The sequence below is a fragment of the Ovis aries genome, chromosome 2, assembly GCF_016772045.2.
Source record: "Ovis aries strain OAR_USU_Benz2616 breed Rambouillet chromosome 2, ARS-UI_Ramb_v3.0, whole genome shotgun sequence".
Classification (NCBI taxonomy): domain Eukaryota; kingdom Metazoa; phylum Chordata; class Mammalia; order Artiodactyla; family Bovidae; genus Ovis; species Ovis aries.
This window is the reverse complement of record NC_056055.1, coordinates 33,802,271-33,828,252: the sequence shown is the minus strand read 5'-3', so window position 1 is coordinate 33,828,252 and position 25,982 is coordinate 33,802,271. Positions and strand designations below refer to the sequence as shown.

The 25,982-nt window shown below is 36.1% G+C and overlaps 1 protein-coding gene across 6 annotated transcripts in view; it reads left to right on the top strand.

Moving 5' to 3' along the window:
* Positions 1-25,982, top strand: part of NAA35 (N-alpha-acetyltransferase 35, NatC auxiliary subunit) — a 94,119-nt gene that overhangs the window by 51,138 nt on the left and 16,999 nt on the right. For all 6 annotated transcript variants that reach the window (XM_015093041.4, XM_042243066.2, XM_027964259.3 and 3 more), the window contains 3 exons: positions 11,812-11,990; positions 17,003-17,062; positions 20,283-20,389. In XM_015093041.4, the coding sequence (XP_014948527.1) occupies positions 11,812-11,990; positions 17,003-17,062; positions 20,283-20,389 (346 nt within the window). The remainder of the gene's footprint in view (positions 1-11,811; positions 11,991-17,002; positions 17,063-20,282; positions 20,390-25,982) is intronic.

The following is a 25,982-nucleotide window of genomic DNA, read 5'->3' as shown; positions in this document are numbered from 1 at the left end:
AAAGATTCCTTAACTAGCTCTACCCCTCAGGGCTCAGCACACAGGGAACAAGCAGAATTAGCCATTTTCCAGTCTTTCCCTGAAATAGGTTTATTTCTGTACTTTAATATCTACTGCCTTCATGCCAAGCTTCTAATTTAGCAGGCATTTAGGGACCACCGGAGAACTTCCCCAGAGACTGGGGAGGCCAACAGGCATCTCTCCTACCTTCTCCCCCTTTCAGTTCAGTTCAGTTCAGTCGCTCAGGGCGACCCCATGACTCGCAGCACGCCAGGCCTCCCTGTCCATCACCAGCTCCCGGAGTCCACTCAGACTCCTGTCCATCGAGTCCGTGATGCCATCCAGCCATCTCATCCTCTGTCGTCCCCTTCTCCTCCTGCCCCCCAATCCCTCCCAGCATCAGAGTCTTCCAGTGAGTCACCTCTTCGCATGAGGTGGCCAAAGTCCTGGAGTTTCAGCTTTGGCATCATTCCTTCCAGAGAAATCCCAGGGTTGATCTCCTTCAGAATGGACTGGTTGGATCTCCTTGCAGTCCAAGGGACTTTCAAGAGTCTTCTCCAACACCACAGTTCAAATGCATTAATTCTTCGGTGCTCAGCTTTCTTCACACTCCAACTCTCACATCCATACATGGCTACTGAAAAACCATAGCCTTGACTAGACAGACCTTAGTCGGCAAAGTAATCCAGTAATAAAACCCAGTTAACCAGCATCTCACCAGAAGGAGCTTGTACTCATATTTAGTGCCCAAGCTTTTTCAGCTGCTGTCTAAGGGATGAGGCCCCAGGTCATCTGGCTGTAATAGCCATTGGGGCTTGCATTCAAGAGTTACAGGGCTGTATCAAACAAATAGTTGTTAATGGGTATGGGGGTACCCTTCCCCATGGCTGTACTCCAAGATCCAACAAAGAAGCATTAGGCAAAAGCAACCTTCTCCCAGTTTCTCCCTGGAAGAAGTTTAACTACATACTTTACCAGCTACTGTTCCCTGAGGGTCCAACTTCTAATGAGTGTATATATAGGTTCTGAATGTGATCCTTTCCTTTGGGACATTGTTGGATCTTGGCACACCCTCAACTCCTGGGAGCCACTAAGAGCAAGGAAGGAGGCTTGGTTGGTCACAAAACTTTGAGAGCAACCTAGGAGTTTGGGCTGGACCGATTGATTAGGTCCATCTCATATATAGCAAGATTTATCTCCTACATGAGACCACTCTGTCAAGACTGGAAGATGTGATTATTTTATCTAATGCACAGGAACCACAGAGAGTCAAGAAAGGAAGACTCATAGGAATACATTTCAAACAAAAGAACAAGGTAAATATCCAGAAACAGATCTTAGTGACTTGCATTAAGTAGTTTATCTGATTGAGAGTTTAAAACAGCAGTTACTAAAGATGCTCACTGAGGTTAGGAAGCAAGCATATGAACAGAGAGAGAATTTCAACAAGGAAATATATATAAAGAGAAATCAAAGAGCTGAAGAATTAAAAAATAACTGAAAAAATTAAATGGATTCAGTAGCAGACTACATTTGCTGGAAGAAAGTCAGTAAACTTGACAGGGCAGTGGAATTTAAACAGAAAGGAAAAAATGAAGAGCTGGATTATGAAATTTGTGGGACAAAATCAAGCAGACTATATGTGATAGGAGTTCCAGAAGAAGAGAGAATCAAGGCAGAAAGCATATTTTAAAAAAAAAAAAAATGGCTGGAAACTTCCTTAACTGGGGAAAGAAACAGGCAATCCACGTCCAGGAAGCTCGGAGAGTTTGAAAGAAGTTAAATCCTAAGAGACTCACGCAAACACATTGCAATTAAACTGTGAAAGGTTAAAGAGAAGAAGAGAATCTTAAAAGCAGCAAAAGGAAAGCAACTTGGTTTGCATATTCAGAATACTTAGGGAATACCAGAAAGGTGCTAACCAAGAACATCTGAAAAAGTTGTCCTTAATAACTAGAAGAATGAAAAAATTTATAGACAAAAGCTGAAACAGTTATCACCACTGACCTCACAACAAATGTTAAAGGGAGTTCTTTAAGTTGAAACAAAAGGACACTGGTTAGTAACAGGAAAACATGAAAGTATAAAACTCACTGGCAAAGGTAAATTTATAGGTACATTTAAAATACTCTAATACTGTAATGGTAGTGGATAAACCATTTATATCTCTGATACAAGTGTTAAAATACATAAGTAATTAAAACTATAATCATTTGTTAGTGGGTTAGTCAGTTCAGTCATTCAGTCATGTCTGACTCTTTGTGACCCCATGGACTGCAGCATGCCAGGCCCCCTGTCCATCACCAACTCCCAGAGTTTACTCAAACTTATGTCCATTGAGTCAGTGATGCCATCCAACCATCTCATCCTCTGTCAGCCCCTTCTCCTGCTGCCCTCAACCTTTCCCAGCATCAGGGTCTTTTCCAGTGAGTCAGCTCTTTGCATCAGGTGGCCAAAGTATTGGAGTTTCAGCTTCAGCATCAGTCCTTCCAATGACTATTCAGGGCTGATTTCCTTTAGGATGGACTGGTTGCATCTCCTTGCTGTCCAAGGGACTCTCAAGAGTCTTCTCCATCACCACAGTTCAAAAGCATCAATTCTTCAGTGCTCAGCTTTCTTTATGGTCCAGCTCTTACATCCTTACATGACTACCGGAAAAACCATAGCTTTGACTAGACGGATCTTTGTTGACAAAGTAATGTCTCTGCTTTTTAATATGCTGTGTATGTTTGTCCTGGTTTTTCTTCCAAGGAACAAGTGTCTTTTAATTTCATGGTTGCAGTCACCATCTGCAGTGATTTTGGAGCCCAAGAAAATAAAGTCTCTCACTCTTTCCATTGTTTCCTCATCTATTTGCCATGAAGTAATGGGACCAAATGCCCCGATCTTCATTTTTTGAATGTTGAGTTTTAAGCCAGCTTTTTCACTTACCTCTTCCACTTTCATCAAGAGGCTCTTTATGAATGGATAAAGAAGTGGTACATATACACAATGACATATTACTCAGCCATAAAAAGGAATGCATTTGAGTCAGTTCTAATGAGGTGGATGAACCTAGAACCTATTATACAGAGTGAAGTAAGTCAGAAAGAGATAAATATTGTATTCCAGAATCTAGAAAAAATGGTAGTGAAGAATTTATTTACAGGGCAGCAATGGAGAAACAGACATAGAGAATAGACTTATGGACTTGGGGAGAGGGAAGAGAGGGTGAGACATATGGGAAGAGTAACATGGAAACTTATATTACCATATGTAAAATAGATAGCCAATGGGAATATACTGTTTGTCACAGGAAACTCAACCAGGGGCTCTGAGTAGGATCGGGAGGGAGGTTCTAAAGAGAGGGGATATTTGTATACCTATGGTTAATTCATGTTGAGGTTTGACAGAAAACAAAATTCTGCAAAGCAATTATTCTTCAATTAAAAAATAAATAAGTTAAAAAAGAGGCTCTTTAGTTCCTCTTCACTTTCTGCCATAATGGTGGTGTCATCTGCATATCTGAGACTTGATATTTCTCCCAGCAGTCTTGATTACAGTTTGTGCTTCATCCACCCTTGTGTTTCTCATAATGTACTGTGCATAAAAGTGAAATAAGCAGGGTGACAATATATAGCCTTGATGTACACCTTTCCCAATTTTGAATCAGTCCATTTTTCCATGTCTGGTTCTAACTTGCTTCATGACCTGCATACAGATTTCTCAGGAGGCAAGTCAGGTGGTCTGGTATTCCCATCTCTTGAAGAATTTTCCACAGTTAGTTGTGATCCACACAGTCAAAGGCTTTAGCATAGTCAATAAAGCAGAAGTAGATGTTTTCCTGGAATTCTCTTGCTTTTTCTGTGATCCAGTGGATACTGGCAATTTGATCTCTGGTTGCTCTGCCTTTTCTAAATCCAGCTTGAAAATCTGGAAGTTCTCGATTCATGTACTGTTGAAGCCTGGCTTGGAGAATTTTGAGCATTACTTTGCTGGTGTGTGAGATGAGTGCATTTTAAGGCTTATTTGTAAGGCCTCAGACAGTTATTTTGCCTTTTTCCATTTCTTTTTCTTGGGGATGGTTTTGATCACTGCCTCCTGTACAGTGTTATGAACTTCTGTCCATAGTTCTTCAGGCGCTCTTCTGTCACATCTAATCCCTTGAATGTATTTGTCACTTCCACTGTATAATTGTAAGGGATTTGATTTAGGTCATACCTGAATGGTCTAGTGGTTTTCTCTACTTTTTTCCATTTAAGTCTGAATTTTGCAATAAGGAGTTCATGATCTGAGCCCGGTGGGTTTTTCTTGCTGCCTGTATAGAGCTTCTCGAGTTTTAACTGCAAAAAAGATGATCTGTCTGATTTCTGTATTGACCATCTGGTGATGGCCATGTGTAGAGTTATCTCTTGTATTGTTGGAAGAGGGTGTTTGCTGTGACCAGTGCATTCTCTTGGCAAAACTCTGACAGCCTTTGCCCTGCTTCATTTTGTACTCCAAGGCCAAACTTGCCTGTTACTCCAGGTATTTCTTGATTTCCTACTTTTGCGTTCCAGTCCCTAGAAGGTCTTACAGATCATAGAAATGTTCAACTTCAGCTTTTTCGGCATTAGTGCTTGGGGCATAGACTTGGATTACTGTGATATTGAATGGCTTTCCTTGGAAATGAAGAGAGATCATTCTGTCGTTTTTGAGACTGTACCCAAGTACTGCATTTCAGACTCTTTTGTTGTCTATGAGGGCTACTCCATTTCTTTTAAGGCATTGCCCACAGTAGTAGATCTAATAGTCATCTGAATTAAATCCCCTGTTCTGGTCCATTTTAGTTCCAGATCCCTAAAATGTCAGTGTTCACTCTTGCCATCTATCTCCTATTTGCCCACTTCTGATTTACCTTAATTCATGGACCTAGCATTCCAGGTCCCTATGCAATATTCATCTTTACAGTGGATTCACAGCTTAAAATGATGCAAATTTTGAAGTCAAAACCATAAATATGAGAGAAGGAACCTTTTGTATGCATTTGAAGTTACTTGTAGCTTCAAATAGCCTATGATAAATATATTTTATCCATGTCTCATTATAACTACAGATCAAAAGCCTATAGTAGATATGCAAAAGGTGAAAGAGAAAGGAAATATACCACTACAGAAAATCAAATAACAAAGAAAGAGAGCATGAGAAAGAAAAACAGAACAAAGGGACTGCAAAACAACCAGAGACAGTTGAACAAAAAATGCTAAGTCCATACCATTTATATCATACTGTCATTGATATACCATTTATGTATATACACACAACACACACACATACACACAGTTTATTACTGTACTACCAGTAATTATGTTAAATGTAAATGGGCTGAATTCGCCAATCAAAAGACAAAGTGTAAATAAAGTTTTTTCAATTTTATCTTTTTAAAAACTTAGCTCTTAGTTTTATTGTTCTTTTCTAGTGTTTTTTCTATCATTTATTTCCACTCTGATCTTTATTTCCACTCTGATCTTTATTTCCTTCCTTTTGCTGACTTGAGCTTAATTTATTCTTTTAGATCTTGAGGTGTAAAGTTAAATTGTTATTTGACATCTAATTTCCTAGTATATACATTATTGCTATAAACTTCTCTCTCAGAACAGCATTTGCAGTATCCTATAGCTTTCTGTTTGTTTCGTGTTTTTGTTTTTTTGTTTTTTTTTTTTTCATTTGTTTCAGGGCTTAAAAAAATATTTTTCTAGTTTTCTTCTTTGACCAGTTGCTTGTTCAGGAGTGTGCTGTTTACTTTTCACATATTTGTAGGTATTCCAACTTTCATGTTCTGGTTTTATACCATTCTCATCAGAAAGGATAGTTGGTATGATTTCAGTCTTTAATTTATTAAGACTTGTTTTCTGTCTTGTCATACCCTATTTTGGGGAATGTTCAGTGTGCGTTTGAGAACAACATGTATCGTATTGCTCTTGGATGAAACATTCTGTGTATGTCTGTTAGGTTCTTTTCATATAATGTGTAGTTTAATTCCAATTTTTTTAAACAACTCATTTTCTGTCTGAATGATCTATCCATTGTTGAAAATGGTATATTGAAGTCTCCTGGTATTATTGTATTTTTCCTTTTTTAGAGTTCTTACTATCTACTTTAATAGATGCTTGTATGTTGCATTATAAATATTCAGATTTATTATATCTTCTGATGAATTGGCTACCTTATTATATAATAACTTTATTTGTCTTTTGTTATATTCTTTGTCTTAAAATCTGTGTAGTCTGGTATAGGTTTATCTGCTTCTAAATGTCTTTCGGTTTCTATTAGCAAGCTTTTTCAATCAATGCTTTTTCTACCTTTATTCACTATAAGGTATGGAAACAACCTAAGTGCCCATTGATAGATGAGTGGATAAATAAAATACAGTATATATACAGTGGAATATTAGCCTTAACAGAGTGAAATACTGTCATTTGTGACAACATGGATGAACCTGGAGGGCATTATGCTAAGTGAAATAAGGCAGACCGAGAAAAATAAATACTGCCTGGTATCTAAGCTTACATGTGGAATTTAGAAAAAGTAGAATTTATAGAAACAGTAGAAAAATGATTGCCAGAAGCTGAGGGAAATAAAGAGAGTTCACTAAAGGGTACAAGCCATCAGTTAGAATATGAGTAAGATCTGAATATTTGTTGTATGAAACAGTGACTCTAGTTGATCACACTTAACTGTATAGTTGAAAGTTGCTAGAAGAGTAGAACTTACATGTTCTCATCAAACCAGAAAATAAATATTCAAGGTGATGTACATGTTAAATTAACTCCTGGGGGAATCCTTTCAAAATGTATACATATGTCATACTATCATGTTACACACTTTAAATATCTTTACAATTTTATTGTTAATTATACCTCAATGAAACTGGAAAAAAAATAGGAAAGGAACTAGTTCATCTTGGAGGAATACGTGATTCCAGGACTAAGGTAGAGATAGAAGAATGAGTCTGGAGTGTCTAATTAGCCAGAAATGGGTAAATGTTCAAAGAATGTTGGGACCAGTCAGTTATACCCAAAAGAGCTTGAAGGGGCATTCACACAAAGTTGGGGACAACTTGAGCATCAAAATAAATAATTCTGATCATATACAATTGAATAAAAGGATAAGCCATGTTTCCATACTGATATAAATAGTATGAATTAATAGATGAATTATGATGAAGTATGAAAATAGATGAATTAATGAGTGGATAGTTGGATGTTAATGAGTATATTTAGTTGTCTTTCCGCTGACCCCTACCTGTTTATTAACTACAAGGACAAAAGGTAACAGTAGTGATGAGGCTTGTCAGACACCAACTTTAATCAAGTGATCACAGTAAACATTACAAGAAGTGAGTCAAAACCTCCATTTTGTTGATGGGTTACAATGAAAATGATAATAATGTCGCTTCTTTTATACTCCTAAGAGTAATGATTTAAATTTAATCACAAGGAGACAAGAAAACCACACTGAAGGACAGTATACAAAATTATTGGTGAGTTAGTCTTCGAAGTTGTCAAAGTCACTCATAGAAGCCAAGGAAGTGCTGAAGAACTGCTCTAAATTGCAGGAGACTAAGAGATAATGAAATTAAATACAACTTGTGATACTAATATAGATGTGAAGTATGTTTTTGGTACAGTGTGCAAAACTTGAATGAGGTCTGATATTAGATGACCAATAATGATTATGATAGAATGTTCATTGAAACCATGCTTTTTGAGTTTAACAATTGTTAAATACCTTTTCATAACTTTTTTTGTGTTGAAATAACATGAAATTTGCCATTTTAACATTTTATGTACAATTTCATGTGCAATTCAGTGGCATTAAGTAAATTTACATTGTTGTGCAGCTGTCACCGCTGTCCATATCCAGAAGTTTTTATCTTATCGACGCAAAACTCCATACTCATTAAATAATAAATCTTCATTTCCCCCTCTTTCAGTCCCAGACAACTACGATTCTACTTCCTGTCTCTATGAGTTTGACTACTCTAGGTACCTCATATAAGCAGAATCATACAATGTTTGTCCTTTTGTGTTTAGTGTACTTCACATAGCATGATGTTATGATTTTATAAAGGGAAGTCAAGAAGCACAGTACAATATTAACCTCAGCAGCTTCTGCATTGTTTTCTAGAATTGTTTTCAACTTCAGGGCATGGAAAACTTACTTCTGTAAGTCTGACTGTAAATTGCCTGTATAACTCGGGAGAGATACGTTGTCCAAAAATGATATAACATCTCTGTCTCTTTTCACTTAGACACTTCCAGATCTTTGATTTTGGCATCTAATTAATTTTAAAATAACCTTTTAAGTTAAATCACAGCACATTGTTACTGTAAATCTTTTATCTACAGACTTTGTGCTATTTGTAATACTTTTATGCTATTGATAATGAAGGTCAATTTTCTAGCAAGAACTTTAGCAACTAAAACACTCTAAACCAATATGCCATAATATTTTGAATATAGTAATTATACTTTATTATTTTATCCTTATAAGAGTTCTGGTGTAAAGGGAAGTGTTTTAACTGGAAAACCAAGGTAATTTTTGTACACCTACAGACTTGTAAAATCAGAAGAGATTCTAGAAGTTGACTTGTTGGATCTGGATTTAGTTTGATTCAGGAAATCTTTACTGAGCATAGTACACATTGAGTAGAAAGTGATATGAATTTGCTTCTTTTCTGGGTTCATTTAGTAAGGGTTATCTAGGCTATTTTAGTGAGAAGCGTTTAGTGGGAAAATGTTAGAGCAGTTTATTCTGGGGGATCACGGTTGGGTGTGCTGAAACTAACTTTCTGTAGTTTGTGTTGTCATGAAGTCAGATGCAAACTCCAGCTTGGTTTTTATCCCTGCTCCTCCTCCGCTGTAGTATACATTGAATAAAGACTTTGATCTCTTATTACATCTCAGTTCTTATGCTCTTTTCTAGTTAGGCAAATTACTGTGTGTTGTATAGGATAGTTACAGAGTCCCTAGGCATGAGATTCACCAAACAGCTGAGACTTAAAAATAGCTCCTAGGAACTACTTTAGCACTTAACTATTAATAAGGACTATGTCCAAAAACATGTGGTGGGGAGGAGAGGATTTAAATGTGTGTAGAGAATAGAGAGAAGCATGCAGATCTGAATTCTGTGCCTAGGGATTTTGTCCCCAAGTCTATTTATATGCATCTATTTTTACTTCTGAGTTCCAATAAATTATCACTTGGAAAAATTGTAGCTCCCTAAGGGAAAAAGAAAAGGAGCCATTTTATCTGTCCTCCATGCCTTTAATATACTTGGAATACTTTGTGCTGATTAATATTTTCATTTGTTAGCTCTTTTCTTAGACTTCTGTGAAATTGTTCATCTAATTTTTACATGAATAAGATGCTCCTATTACATTCTGAATTTATTCTCACTAAATTATAGTTGCTGTTTATGTTCCTCTAGACCAGTGTTTCTCAATTGGGGCTTCCCAGGGACATCTGGCAATGTCTGGATCCTTTTCACAATTAGGAGGTTACTACTGGCTATGGTTTTTCCAGTGGTCATAATATGGATGTGAGAGTTGGACTATAAAGAAAGCTGAGCGCCAAAGAATTGATGCTTTTGAACTCTGGTGTTGGAGAAGACTCTTGAGAGTCCCTTGGCCTGCAAGGAGATCCAACCAGTCCATCCTAAAGGAGATCAGTCCTGAGTGTTCATTGGAAGGCCTGATGGTGAAGCTAAAACTTCAATATTTTGGCCACCTGATGCAAAGAGCTGGCTCATTTGAAAAGACCCGGATGCTGGGAAAGATTGAGGACAGGAGGAGAAGGGGACGATAGAGGATGAGATGGTTGGATGGCATCACTGACTCAATGGACATGGGTTTGGGTGGACTCCGGGAATTGCGGTTCGTGGGGTTACAAAGAGTCAGACACAACTGAGCGACTGAACTCAACTGAACTGGTATTTAGAGGGCAGAGTCAGGAATGCTGCTTAGCATCATCTGTGCAGGACAGCTTAGTTAGTTTCAAAAGTTAATACTGTTTTATATTGCACTTTTTTGTTTGTATAAAATTGAATTCAGAATATATCGTGTTTGTTATCCATTTCCCATTAATATTTACTTCTTTCCATATAAATTTTCATGAGTGGCTATTATCTGTTTATCTTCTGTTTGTGGCTTAAGCCTAAAAATAAATTATTTAAGAATAAAGGCATATTCCTGGGTAATCATTTTAGGTGCATGTGAGAATACTTTGAATGAAAATCAGTAATATAGCATTTAAGTATCTGGATTCTGTGCATTTATCATTAAAGTCTGAAATGTATTCATATTTATATGGTAAAGAAGCTTCTTACAGCATCATTACTACTGCTTTTACCTTAGTTCTCAATGAAATAATATAAATCAGAAGTTCAAACTGTTATAATGGTAGCAGCCTTTTATTTTATTTTGAGCATGTATATCTTGTCATTCAGCAAACAAGTATCCAGTGTCTGTTATGAGCCAGGTATTTAGTGTATGGAACCCAACCCTGTTCTGGCTTTCAAAAGAACTTGGACAAATGCTATAATCCCATGTAGACAGTATAATAGTGTACATACAAAGAAGTGTGTGTGTGTGTATATATATATATTATATATACATCATTGGACGGACCAATGTTGAGAGAGAATTCAGGCTATATCAAGTTCAGGTTAAGAAGAAAGGGGTAGGTTTTACAGTAGAATAATTTGTATAAGTAAAGAGGTGTAAAAGAATATGACACAGTGCTTGCTTATACCATATATTGCTTAGGAAATGGGGAGGTTTAAAAGATGATTTTCAGGGGGTTCCCAGATGGTTCAGTAGGTAAAGAATCTGCTTACAATTCAGGAAAAGATGATTTTCAAACAAAGATAAAACCATGATTCTCATACAGATAAAAAAGTAAACGTGGGTTAAGGATTTTGTTAAACTCATTCAATGACATGAAATAAAACACATTTTTATGGAGTAGTGGAATACTGAAATAAATTATAAATAGGTAAAACTTTTTTCTGTAGAGTGAAACAGAATTTCATATTTATCAGTTACCTACAATTTCTAGCTGTGTAAAATAACTCCCATAGAATCAATCTGACAATGCATACTCCATTGGAGTACAAATTTTTTTTCTATGAAAGTGGCAGGAAATTTCAAGCTAAAGACTTCATTGGAGCTTTGTACTAGTGTGAAAAGTGGAATCACCAGAGGACAGAGTGGGAGAGAGAAAGTTTCCCTTAGGTCTCTTGTGATATGTTATTTTCATTGTGAGTTTATGGAATTGCATCTCAGTGCCAAATGCATTCCAGACTCATGGGGATGGAGTGCACCTGTTCTCTTCCGCTTTGCATTGCTATGTAGTCCAGTGTGAATTGATTCTGCAGTCCAGAAACTGAAAGGAAGACAAGCCTCCATTTGTGTTCCCATTTGAAACCTTTATTCACAGTCTCATAGTTAATACACCATTGCCCTTTTATTTTATTTATTTTGAGAGAATATGTTAACTCATTTTATCCCACTCTTGGCTTGGAGTTAATTTTGAGGTAGAAGCCTCTCTCTGTCACCAATACCACCACTATGTAGGAAGGAAGTATAATTTTAGGTTGTTAAATCTGCTTATTTCCTTTAAAAAACATGTGTAAAGATACATTAATTGTAAATTATAAAATCCCTTTAGAGGATACTGTGATCAGAATTTAGAGATGCTTTGAAACTGACATTTTTCTTTATGTATTTAGGCAGTATTTGAGGTTAAAATTCATAGAAATAGTGAAAATGTTAACTTTTTTCCTTTGCAGATCATCCCATTATGATGGGTTTTGAGCCACTTGTTAACCAGAGACTACTTCCACCCACCTTCCCTCGATATGCAAAAATAATTAAAAGAGAAGAAATGGTCAACTATTTTGCAAGATTGATAGATAGAATAAAAACTGTCTGTGAGGTGGTCAATTTAACAAATTTACATTGTATCTTGGTAAGTACAAATCAAGTCTCTATTCTGGAATATAGCTTTGATTTAATAGCAGAATAGCTTATTATGTTTTAGAGACCCTTGCAAGGGTAAATAATGCTCCTCACCTATTAGCTGTGATATCTGGAGAATTAAGTGTTTGTGTATATTATTTTTCTTTCTGTATTTAATCCTCAAGGATTTTATACTACCCGTTCTAGAGAGTAAGAACCTAAAATGTGGAGAAGTTAGGTAATTCACTCAAAGAATGGCAGTTTGAACCCTCAATTCTATGCTAAACCTTTCATATAAAAAAATGTTTGTTAATGTATACATATATATGCATATGTATGTTTTCTCATAAAAAATTGATAGTAACTTGCTTTTTCATCAGTAATCTCTATCTTGAATATGTTTTCATGTCAGTAAATAATATACAAATAACAGATACCAAAATATTAATTACAACTACTTATAAATATATAAATAGTGGAAAGCTATATGATAGTTTGTTTTTTGCATTTTTTCTGCATTTTCGGTATTTTTTGGTATTTTGCATATAGGGCAGAAACAATGGTAAGGGGGAGAATAGTGATATTAGTGAAGGAAAGTCCATATATTGGGAACCCATATGATGATACTTTTGACAGCTATGGAGTAATAAGATATATACCTAGTTTAAATGAGGTAAGTAATGGACTATATAGAATATATCCGGTTAGGAATGTGCACTAGGAATAAGAAATTGAGTACAAACTGTGATAGTGAGTATACATACATTCACACGTACATACATTCAGCCAGTGTGCTTTTTTGTGTGTGCTAATATATACAGTGATGAGCAAAAGTATATCATTCATCTTGTCATGGGGCTGTAATGTGCTATAGAAATTGATCAAATGAATCACATGAATGTTTATAAAATTACAACCCAGTATGAGCAGTATGAGGGAAAGGAACTGGGAGCTATAACATACAGCATATAATGAAGGAATTGACCTAAATGATCAGAGAAGGCTTTTTTAAAGAAGTGATGGTGAAGCTAAGATCTGACAGGTACATTTCATGCAGGGATAGCATAATAAAGGACAGAAATGTAAAGACCTGACAGAAGCAGAAGAATTTTAAAAGGTGGCAGGAATACACAGAAGAAATGTACAAGAAAGATCTTCATCACACAGATAGCCACGATGCTGTGGTCACTCACCCACCTACAGTCTAAAATCCTAGAGTCTAAAGTCAAGTCAGCCATAGGAAGCATTGCCACAAACAAGGCTAGTGGAGGTAATGGAATTCCAGTTGAGCTATTTCAGATCCTAAAAGATGATGCTGTTAAAGTGCTGCAGTCAGTATAAGGACTGCAAAAGGTCAGTTTTCATTCCGATCCCAAAGAAGGACAGTGCCAAAGAATGTACAAACTACCATACAGTTGTGCTCATTTCACGTGCTAGTATGGTTATGCTTAAAATCCAAGCTAGGCTTCAGCAGTACGTGAACTGAGAACTTCTAGATGTCCAAGCTGAGTTTAGAAAAGGCAGAGGAACCATAGATCAAATTGCCAACATTCGCAGGCTCATAAAGCAAAGGGAATTCCAGAAAAACATCTAATTCTGCTTTACTGACTACACCAAAGCCTTTGGCTATGTGGATCATGACAACTATGGAAAATTCTTAGAGATGGGAATACCAGACCACGTTACCTGTCTCCTGAGAAATCTCTATGCAGGTCAAGAAGCAACAGTTAGTACCTTACATGGAATGATAGACTGGTTCAAAATTGGGAAAAGAATACAAGTGAAAGGAGTACAAGAAGACTGTATATTGTACTCTGTTCATTTAACTTCTGTGCAGAGTACTTCATGCAAAATGCCGGGCTGGGTGAGTTACAAGCTGGAATCAAGATTGCTAGGAGAAATATCAACAACCTCAGTTACACAGATAATTCCACCCTAATGGCAAAAAGTGAGGAGGAACTAAAGAGCCTCTTGATGAGGGTGAAAGAGATCAGTGAAAAAGCTGCCTTAAAATTCAACATTCCAAAAACTAAGATCATGGCATCTGTCCCATCACTTCATGGCAAATAGATGGGGGGAAAGTGGAAGCATTGACAGATTTTATTTTCTTGGGCTCCGAAATCACCGTGAACAGTGACTGCAACCATGAAATTTAAAAACGTTTTCTCCTTGGAAGGAAAGCTATGGTGAGCCTAGGCAGCATATTACAAAGCAGAGACATCTCTTGGCTGACAAAGGTCCATATAATTGAAGTTAGGGTTTTTCCAGTAGTCATGTATGGATATGAGAGTTGGACCATGAAGAAGGCTGCACTCTGAAGAATTGATGCCTTCGAATTGCGGTGCTGGGGAAGACTCTTGAGAGTCTCTTAGACTGCAAGGAGATCAAACCAGTCAGTCATAAAGGAAATCACCCCTGAATATTCATTGGAAGGATTGCTGAAGCTGAAGCTCCAATATTTTGGCCACCTGATGGAAAGAGCAGACTCATTGGAAAAGATCCTGATGCTGAGAAAGATTGAAGGCAAAAGGAGAAGAGGGCAGCAGAGGATGAGGTGGTTAGATAGCATCACTGACCCAGTGGACATGAATCTGAGTAAACTCTGAGAGGTAGTGAAGAACAGGGAATCCTGGTATGCTGCAGTCCAGTGGGTCACAAAGAGTCAGACACAGCTCAGCTACTGAATAACAGCAGAGTAAACACAGTGAGATAAATAAGGAAATCATTACCACAGTCCAGTGTAGAAAGGATTGTCACTTGGACTGGAAGGATGGCAGGGAGATGATGAGATTGTCATTGTTACAGCTGTCTGTGAGCGAAAAGGCTTCCCTGATAGCTCAGTTGGTAAAGAATCTGCCTGCAGTGCAGGAGACACTGGTTCAATTCCTGTATCGGGAAAATCTGCTGGAGAAGGGATAGGCTACCCATTCCAGTATTCTTGGGCTTCCTTTGTGGCTCAGCTGGTAAAGAATCCACCTGCAATGCGGGAGACCTGGGTGCAGTCCCTGGGTTGGGAAGATCCCCTGGAGAGGGGAAAGGCTACCCACTCCAGTATTCTGGCCTGGAGAATTCCAAGGACCTGTGTAGTCCATAGTGAGTTAAGTTGATAGAATATTGGTGGATGAGTTAAATATGGGGCGTGAAAGAGCTCTCAGTAAGTTCTCTAGGCTTCTGCCTTGCAAGTCTACATGCATATTTGGTGCTGTTCACTCAAAGGGGGAAATTCTCTAAGGAACTTGAGAGTCAAATGGGGGTCTTAGGGAAGAAAGTTTGAGGTATATTTAAAATATTTAAGTAGAGATATTGAACCGATAATGACTTATGGGTAGAATTTAGAGATCTGTGCTTAAGAGTTAAAATTTTAGAATTATTACAGTATAGATAGTAATTGAAGCATGAGTGTTTATGTTTTAATTTTTATGAGGAGAAGAGTATATAGATTAAGAAAAGGTTGTCTGAAACTAAACTTTGAATCTACAGAACAAACTGAGAAGTACCCAGAGGAAGAAACATGTGAAAGTCATTTAAAGATTTTTCAAGGAGGAAGTCATGCTGTTGAATAATTGAATGAAGGAGATAAATAAGGTCCAAACTCAGTGTCCTTTGAAGTTGGTAATGGGGGGCAAGTGGTGCCTAGAGCAGAGAATCAGGTTACATGTGTTGAAGAGGAGTAGAGACGGTGGGTACAGCCAACTTCTTCAGAAAGTTTGGCTGAGAAGACAGCAATTGAGAGGAAAATGTGGGATCGTGTGATAATCTTTTCTTTTTAAAGATGAGAGAAGTGAGTATTTAAATGAAAATGGGAATGATCTGGTAAAGTGGAGGAATTTTAATACCTAGGAGAGCAAAATATGGATAGTTGACAGTGTGTGATGATTGTGAAAAAGCCAAAGGAATGAGATCCTTTTATACAGGTGTAGGATATCTGTTGTTAAAATAGACAGCTAAAGGATCTGGGTACAGTTGTGTATAGAGTTAGTTTAGAGGCTAAAGTTGAGGAATTTTCTGTGGTATAAGTTATTTTAATTTTCTTTGTAATATAAAATAGTAGCATCTCTCTGATGCAGAATATTCACTTTGAGGAGTGTGGGTAAGGTGTAAAAATTGTGAGAAAAGTGAATGAATTCAGTTAGCTTGATTACTTGGTATTTATTTCTATGAAGTAGGAAATAAACCTCTGTCTTTAGTTAGTAAATTAGTATTAATACTATTATTTTCATGACATAAAAATTTAATGTTGGTATCTACATAATAACTATTATTCATCAGTTTGTTAAAATAATTTTTTTTAGGTTCTAAAATTATCCATTGTTCCATTTGTGTTGTTTTTGTTGTTTAGTTGCTAAGTTGTATCCAACTGTTTTGCAGCCAAATGGACTGTAGCCCAACCAGGCTTTGTCCATGGGATTTCCCAGACAAGAATACTGGAGTGGGTTGCCATTCTTCCTGCAGTTGTTCTTCCCAATGCAGGGATCAAACTTCCATCTCCTACACTGGCAGGCAGATTCTTAACCACCAGACTGCGAAGGCAGTCCTAAGCTGGGCAGCATTTTGATACAAAACGAACTCTTCCTTGACCTGACAGACTCCTAGTCTCTCAAGAGCCACAGTACATCATGTTCCTAATACCTTTTGTTGTTGTTTAGTCACTAAGTCATGTCCAACTCTTTGTGACTCCATGGGCTGTAGGTTGCCAGGCTCCTCTGTCCATGGGATTTTCCAGGCCAGAATACTATAGTTGGTTGCCATTTGTTTCTCCGGGGGCTCTCTTCAACCCAGGGGTCAAACTCCTGTCTCCTGCTTTGGCAGGTGGCTTCTTTGCAGCCAAACCACCAAGGAAGCCCATTCCATTCATACAAATAGACAATTCTTATAGAAATGATCATTAGAAATCTGTCTTATTTTAATTTTGATAGTGTATCATTCCCAGAAGATCTAGTAAAAATTACACTCTATATGCAAGCATTTTCGACTTTTATTTAATCTATTAATGACATTACTTTTCTTTTGTGTATCTTTTAGGATTTTTTCTGTGAATTTAGTGAACAATCACCTTGTGTTCTTTCAAGATCTCTGTTACAAGTAAGTTCCACTTAGTATCAAAATAGTTTTTTAAACAGCAAATAATGGGTATTGACAGTGTTTTATTTATTATGGAATAAAAGGTGGATGCTTCTAAAGGGATTCCATGGTTAGTGTTATATTTTTGGAATAGAAGTATTGAGTTATAGTGTTAGACATTCATTAAGATCATAGTCTGGGCCAGAAAACAAATCTTAGTAAGTGAAAAAAAATTGAAATCATAGAAAGTATGCTCTCTGACTATTTTGGAATTAAACTAGTAATCAGTAACAGATGTATCTGGAAAATTTTCCAAGTGTTTGAAAATTAACACACTTCTAAAGAACCTGTGAGTCAAAGAGGAAGTGTTGATGGTAATTAGAAATTATTTTGAACTGAATGAAAATGAAAATATATCAGACCTTGTGGGATACAGTTAAAGCAGTACTTAGTATAGAACTAAATGTTTATATGAAAGAAAGGTCAGAAATTATAATTTAAGCTTCTACTTTAAAAATATAGAAAAAGAAGAGCAAATTGAACTAGAAACAAGCAGCAGAAAATAAAGATAAGAGCTGAAATGTGTAAAATAGGAAAGAGACAAATAACAGATAAAATCATTACAGCCAAGAGCTGGTTCTAAAATTGATGAATCTCTATCAAGACAGACCAAGAATAAAAAAAGATACAGATAAATAATATTAGGAATTATTATATATCCTAAACAAATTAAAAGGATAATATAGAATATTCTAAATAACTCTATATCCATAAATGAAAAACTTAAGTGAAATGGACCAGTTCTGTGAGGGACACTACCAGTGCCCCTTCAAGAGGTAGACAATTTGAATACTCCGGTATCAATCTGAGAAATTGTGTTCACAGTTAAAAGTCTTTAAACAAAACTCCAGGCCAGTTCTACACACAGACTCTTCCAGAAAATAGAAGAGGCAAGAACACATCATATGAGGCCTGCATTGCCTCAATACCAAAACCAGACAGAGACATTTCAGGCTTAGAAAACTATAGACCTATATCCCTTAAAAACATAAGAATTAAAGTATTACCAAAGCCTCTTGATGAAAGTGAAAGAGGAGAGTGACAAAGTTGGCTTAAAGCTCAACATTCAGAAAACGAAGATCATGGCATCCAATCCTATCACTTCATGGCAAATAGATGGGGAAACAGTGGAAACGGTGTCAGACTTTATTTTTCTGGGCTCCAAAATCACTGCAGGTGGTGATTGCAGCCATGAAATTAAAAGACGCTTACTCCTTGGAAGGAAAGTTATAATCAACCTAGATAGCATATTCAAAAGCAGAGACATTACTTTGCCAACAAAGGTCCCTCTAGTCAAGGCTATGGTTTTCCAGTAGTCATGTATGGATGTGAGAGTTGGACTGTGAAGAAGGCTGAGCGCCAAAGAATTGATGCTTTTGAACTGTGGTGTTGGAGAAGACTCTGGAGAGTCCCTTGGACTGCAAGGAGATCCAACCAGTCCATCCTAAAGGAGATCAGTCCAGGGTGTTCATTGGAAGGACTGATGCTGAAGCTGAAACTCCAATACTTTGGCCACCTCATGTGAAGAGTTGACTCCTTGGAAAAGACTGTGATGCTGGGAGGGATTGGAGGCAGGAGGAGAAGGGGATAACAGAGGATGAGATGGCTGGATGGCATTACCGACTTGATGGACATGAGTTTGAGTAAACTCCGGGAGTTGGTGATGGACAGGGAGGCCTGGCGTGCTGCGATTCATGGGGTCGCAAAGAGTCGGACACGACTGAGTGAGTGAACTGAGATCAAATCTACCAATGTATAAAAAAAGAAAATACATTATAATCAAGTACATTTTATCACAGGAATGCAAGCCTGGCTCAATGTTTAAAGTATAATTTACCATATAATATAAAGTCTCAATAGATTTAGGAAATCTATTTGACAAAATCAGCATCCATTCATGATGTTGCAAAACTCTCAGCAAAACTAGGAAGAGAACTTCTTTAATTTGATAAAGAGCATGTGCAAAAAACCTATAGCTAACATCACACTTAATGATGAAAGAGTAAGTTATTTTCTCCTTTGATTGGGAAGAAAGCAAGGATGTCCAGTCTCATCACTCCACTTTACTCAGTGTGGTACTGGAAGTCTTAGCCAATGAAAAGAGGCATGAAAAGAAATAAAAGACATATATTTGAGAAAGTAAGAAATAATATTTCTTTATAGACAGCATGATTATCTATGTAGAGTACCAAGGAATCTGCAAAGAAGTTCCTAGACCTGATAAGTTTTACAAAATCAGAGGATATGATACCACTGTACAGAAAGCAGTTGTATTTCTATATACTTGCAATGAACAATGCAAACCAAAAACTTTAAAGCAGTACTATTTATATTAAATCTCAAGAATGAAGTACGTAGAGGTGAGTCCAGCACCTGTTTGGAGAACCTGTATACTAAAAAACTACAAAGTAATAATGAAAGACATAAAGACATCAAAGGAGGCTTAAATAAATAGATATGTCTTACTTGTGAATTGGAAGAATTGATGTTTTTTTAAGATGTCAGTTCTCCCCCGAAATTAATCTACAGATTCAAAGCAATCTCAAAATTATAGCAGAAGTTTTGTAGATGTCAACAAGCTACTTCTAAAATTTATATAGAAAGGCAAAGGAACTAGTACAGCCAAAACAAATTATTATTACTGTATTTTGAATTGAATGAAAATGAAAATAGACTTTGTGGGATTGTAAATAATAATAATATTATTATTGTAAATAACAATGTATTTTAATAATTCATTATTTTAGATACATTTCTTTCACTTTCAGAAAGTTTTTATGTATTCCAAAGTATTTATTTGAGATAGGTTATCAACTGGCTTGATATTAATAACCATTAAATATTTCATAATTTGTGAAACCTTTTCTTGTATGTTGGCTCATTTGACATATTCAGACATGTCATTTCATTTTCACTAGTTCGATATTACTACCCTTGACTTGAAAGATTTTTTTTTCCTGCACATTTCTTCTCCTGTGTAAAAATACTCTTACATAGGGATTAAGTAGTACCCAGATGGAAGCAGTGATTTATAAAAATTTTCTACTGGCTTTTTACATTTTAATCTCTTATATTCTGTGACATTTAAAAGAAGTATGTTTATGTCACAGTAATGAAAAATACATGTACAATATGTCAAGATTGTGACAGCATTACTAATATATATAACATTTGTTTTAAGACCACTTTCCTGGTGGATAACAAAAAGGTCTTTGGAATCCATCTCATGCAAGACATGGTGAAAGATGCTCTTCGGTCTTTTGTCAGTCCTCCGGTGCTCTCCCCAAAGTAAGTATCATAAGGCATTGTATAGCCTGCATGTTTCTTAAAAGCCCAAATTCTCTATGCTCCTTTATGGCAAAGATATACAAACAGCTGGATTCAAGTCTCCATGTAAAAAAAAATTACTCTTATTGTAAAATTAATTGATTTCTGCCACATATTATTTAAATTTAAATTGAGGTTTTCTGAAGTTGATACTGGGTCCAGTATGAGAAGAAAAGCTTACAAGGACTTGTCAGAAATTCAGCAAATTGTATTGACCCTTATTGTGTGCAAAGCACTGTGCTAAGTAGACACTTTGGGAAATAATTATAAAAAGATAAGATTTCCTCTCAATAATTTTGAGTCTAGATAGAAATAGAAAATGCTAATAATTGATCCTTAATTATATGCTGGTAGAGTCATTTCCCCAAATTATGCTGCCATAAAAAGCTGGAAGGATCATTTGAATTGGCCTTTTGGAAAAGAACGTCAGCTTTATTGACCTTTCCCTTGAGAAAAGAAGAAAGGAGATGTTATTTCTTAGGAAAGAAACCAGCATTTGTTAAGATATAGTGTGTGAAATCACATATTTTAAAGAAAGTTAGTGGTTCAGCATTCAATTTGTTGAATAAATTGTGCCACGTTTCACATAAAACTCTGGTACCGTCCTGTCTCAGGTTGGTTCTCCAGAAGCTGATCCTGACAAAAAGATTCATGCCAGTGTAATTTAGAAGGTAATTCCAGGAGAACTTTCAGGTTTGTAGGCAGGTGGGACATGAACAGGAAGAAAGCCATGTAGTGGTGTGCTTTACAGTTGGTTGTTGCTGTTCAATCACGGAGTCCAGTTTGACTCTTCACGACACGATAGACTGTGTGGCACGCCTAGCTCCTCTATCCTCCATTATCTCCCAGAGTTTGCTCAGATTCATGTCCATTGAGTCGGTGATGCTATCTAACCATCTCATCCTTTGCCATCCCCTTCTCCCTTTGCCTTCAGCCTTTCCCAGCATCAGGGTCTTTTCCAGTGAGTCAGCTCTTCCCATCAAGTGGCCAAAGTATTAGAGCTTCAGTTTCAGCAGCAGTCCTTCCAGTGCCCATCTAGGGTTGATTTCCTTTAGGATTGACAAGTTTTATCTCCTTGCCGTCCAAGGGACTGTCAGGAGTCTTCTCCAGCACCACAGTTGAAAGCATCAGACTTCTTTATGGGCCAATTCTCACATCTGTACATGACTTCTGGTAAAAAAAACCATAGCTTTGATTATATGGACCTTTGTCAGCAAAGTGATACGTCTGCTTATTAGTGCACTGTCTAGGTTTTTCATAGCTTTCTCTTCCAAGGAGCATGCGTCTTTTCATTTCATGGCTGTCACCGTTGGCAGTGATTTTGGAGCCCAAGAAAATCTGTCACTGTTTCCACTCTTCCCCCTTTTATTTGCCATGAAGTGATGGGACTGGACTCCATGATGTTAGCTTTTTAATGTTGAGTTTTACGCCAGTGTTTTCACTCTCCTCTTGCACTTTCATCCAGAGGCTCTTTAGGTTCTCTTCACTTTCTACCATTTAAGTGATATTATCTGCATATTTGAGGTTGTTGATATTTCTCCCAGCAATCTTGACACCAGTTTTATGATTTATCCAGCCCAGTGAAGTACTCTGCATGTAAGTTAAATAAGCAGGGTGACCCTATACAACCTTGTACTCCTTTTCCAATTTTGAACCAGTCCATTGTTCCTTGTATGGTTGTAACTGTTGCTTTTTGACCCTCATACTGGTTTCTCAGGAGACAGGTAAGGTGGTCTGGTATCCCTGTCTCTTTAAGAATTTTCCACAGTTTATTGGATCCACACAGTCAAAGGCTTTGGTGTAATCAATAAAGAAGAAGTAGTTGTTTTTTTGGAGTCCCCTTGCTTTCTTTATGATCCTACAAATGTTGGCAATATAATCTCTGGTTCCTCTGCCTTTTCTAAACCCAGCTTGTATGTGTAGAAGTTCTCAGTTCACATACTGCTGAAGCCTAGCATGAAGGATTTTAAGCATAACATTGCTAGCATGTGAGGTGAATGCAGTTGTACAGTAGTTTGAGCATTCTTTGGCATTGCCCTTCTTTAGGATTGGAATGAAAACTGACCTTTCCAATCCTGTGACCACTGCTGAGTTTTCCAAATTTGCTGACACACTGAGTGCCTCACTTTGACAGCATCATTTTTTAGGGTTTTAAATAACTCAGCTGGAACTCATTTTGATGACCATCATCATAGTTATCTTTGTGTATAAGATATATACATATATGATTATATATGGGATCACATTAAACAGTTATTTTTATTATGAACATTTAATTATTTTTTATGGATTTTTTAAGTCAAAAGTTTAATTTTAAAATGTATTTATAATTTTTCTACTCAAAAGTAATCATAACTTTATATCTCAAAGTACATAGTTAATTCTTTTTAATGGCTGCCAAATGTTTCATAATATGCATATGTTTTACAGAGTGAGACTACTGGGTGGGGGGGACATGTATAGTTTGAATTTTGATATATGTATTAGACTGTATTCTGAAAGATTTAACAATTTATATTTGTACTGGGAATATAAGAGAGTACAATTTTCCTTTATCCTGACCAGCAGTAGTAGGTGTTATCATTCTTTAATTTTTTATATCAATTCTTTAATTTTGTATATCAATGAGAAGTAATATCTCTTTGTCAGTTTGAGCACTTAATATGATGTTCATTGGACATTTGGGATGGTTTTTCTGTGAATTGCCTTTTTTTTTATCCTTTACCCATGGACTTTTATTAAATGGTTTACTTTTTCAGAAAGTTTGTAACAAATCCTTGTGTATTATGAGAGGTTAATCCTTTGTGATAGACATTGAAGATTTTTTCGTATATTAAGTTTGTATCCTGCAACTTTACTGAATTCTTGTATTAGTTCTAACAGGTTTTTTTTTAGAGTCTTTAGAGTTTTCAATATGTAATATGGGGTGCTCTGCATATAGAGATCATTAAAAATTATTTTTAAATTTCTGTGATTAAATGTATCATGTATTCAGAATATGAATTGACAAACACCTGTACCACCATCCATTTTAAGCAGAGTTTTTAATAATTTTGTTTCTATAAATTCCATTACTGATAAGGTCATTGGTAAAATTAAGTATTTCATAAACACTCAATGTATGAATTATTGATACATTATTACATTCATACACTCAACATATGAGTTAGTAAATTTTATTAATTCCCTTATTTGGTATCTGATGTTGTCAGACACGTTTCTGCATTCTAGAGAAAAAGACACACCTGATGACAGGGAGCTTACCTTCTAATGGGAAAGACTAAATTGTGAACAAATAAATAATGTCAGGTCGTAAGTACTGTATAGAAAGATAAAGATGAGATGGTTCTCATAAATGGGATAGTTTTGAAAAGCCTCTTGGAAGTGGTGATATATGTGAATATACTGAGAATGAGCTATGCAAAATCAAAGGATGAAGCTTCCTGACAGTAAACAATAACTGCAAGGTCTCAAGAGTAATGCTGAGCTTTAGGTTTCAAGCGGCAAGCTAATTTTAATGGATTCATTTATTAGAGATAACATCTAAGGTAGCAGTTCTCAACTGTTTTTTGTCTTTACATTCTTAAAAGAGTTTAAGGACCCAAATAGCTTTTGTTTATATTGGTCCTGTTTATTGATACCTACTATTTTAGAAACTAAAACAATACTTTAAAAATGTTTATTCTTTTTGAAAAACAGTAAACTCATTACATGTTAATAAACATACATCATATTTATAAATCACATATTGACATATTTTATGGGAAATAACTTTTTAATTAAAATTAATGAGAAAAGTGGAATTGTTTTACATTTTTGCAAGTATCTTTCAAGCCTGCCTTAGTAGAATATAACTGAATTATTTTAACCTGCTTCTGTTTTCAGTCTGTTGCAGTATTGCTTGCCATGTAGCCTCTGGAAAAGCCATTGTACACTTATGAGAGAATGAGTGCTTTTGGCAGATAACATGTTAATATTATTATGAAAGTAGTTTTAACCTTGTGTTCCCCTCAAAAGCATCTCACCAGGGAAACCTAGGCTACATTGAGAACTGATGACTATAATTTCAAATTCCCCTCCCCCACCCCATCCTTTTCTTTACTCTGGTCCTACAGTTTATGTGTCTCACCTTTATGACTACTTGTACACTTTACCCAGATATGTGTGTCCATAAATAACACCAGGTTATTTTATGCTTTTAAACTTCACATAAACTTTGTCACAGTGTGTATGTCTGTATAGATATATATATATATATGTATCTTTTGCAACATGACTTTTTCCTTCAACATTAGAATGTTGAAACTGACCAAGTTTATCCAACAAATTTATTGTGTTAAAATCCATACTTTGTACTGAAGTTTATTTTGTTGCTTCTCTGCAGTTGAAAATTTACCTTATTTCTAATTTATCACGATTGAAATCAGTGCTGTAGTGAACATCTTTGAATTATGACTCCTTTCGCACATAAAAAAATTAATTGCTTATCATGGGCAAATGCATATTCAGCTTTACTAATTTTGTGAAATTGCTTTCAAAAATAATTAAATGAATTGTGTATGCCAGCCAACAGTGTATAAGGATTCCAGCTGCCCCATAGTCTAGGCATTATCAGACTTTTTAATTTTTGGCAATATAATATATGTGAAATAAGTGTCTACATCTTAATTTGTGTTTTGTCTTCTCTATTTAATAATCTTTAACACTTAGATTCTACAGTGTCACACTTACCGTTGTCCATTTAGAACTAATTATACAGTATGATCCTCATTATTTGCAGATTCTATATTTGTTAATATGCCTACTTGCTAGAATATATTTGTTAACCTTTAAATCATTACTTACTCTGCTCTTACCATCTTCATGGACATGTGCAAAGTAGCAAAATATTCAAGTCACGCAATGTGGAAGTCAAACAAGACAACTCTCTACCTTCTTGTGCCTTATAGTGTAATTATTTGCCCCTGTTTTTATGCTTTTTGTTGGTGATTTTTTAGTTTCATGGCCACTGAGTTGTAGTGATATGCTGTCTAGTGTTCCTGGCACAAGAAGGCTATGGTGTGCCTTACAGAAAGATTGTGTGTTAAATAAGATTTGCTCAGGCGTAAGTTCTTTGCTAATCAATTAGCAGTGTAGTTTCTATATAGTGTCTTTAAAAAGAAACACACATAAACCAAGGTTAAACATTGATCAGTTGATTAAAACATTGGGACCAGAGGCTGGAAGGACGTAATCCTGTATTTTATCCTAACAGCAGTGTTTCAGTATTCTCTATTTCAGCATCCACAGCAAGTTTATAGAACATAATTAACACATACTGAGAATCAACTATGTGTATAGCAGAGTTTATTGCAAGGTAGTCATCTGTTTCTTGTTCTTTTCTTTTAAAAGCTCTCTTTTGCATACTCTGTCTTGTAGATTTTTTCCTCTGTATTCCTCATGACACCTCTCTTTTTGCTGTGTTGTAAGAAAGTTATTCTCTTGATCCTCAAGGCTATTGTGAACATCCTTTTACATACTAACTTTTTTAACTTGAAAAATCCTTATTTTCAGA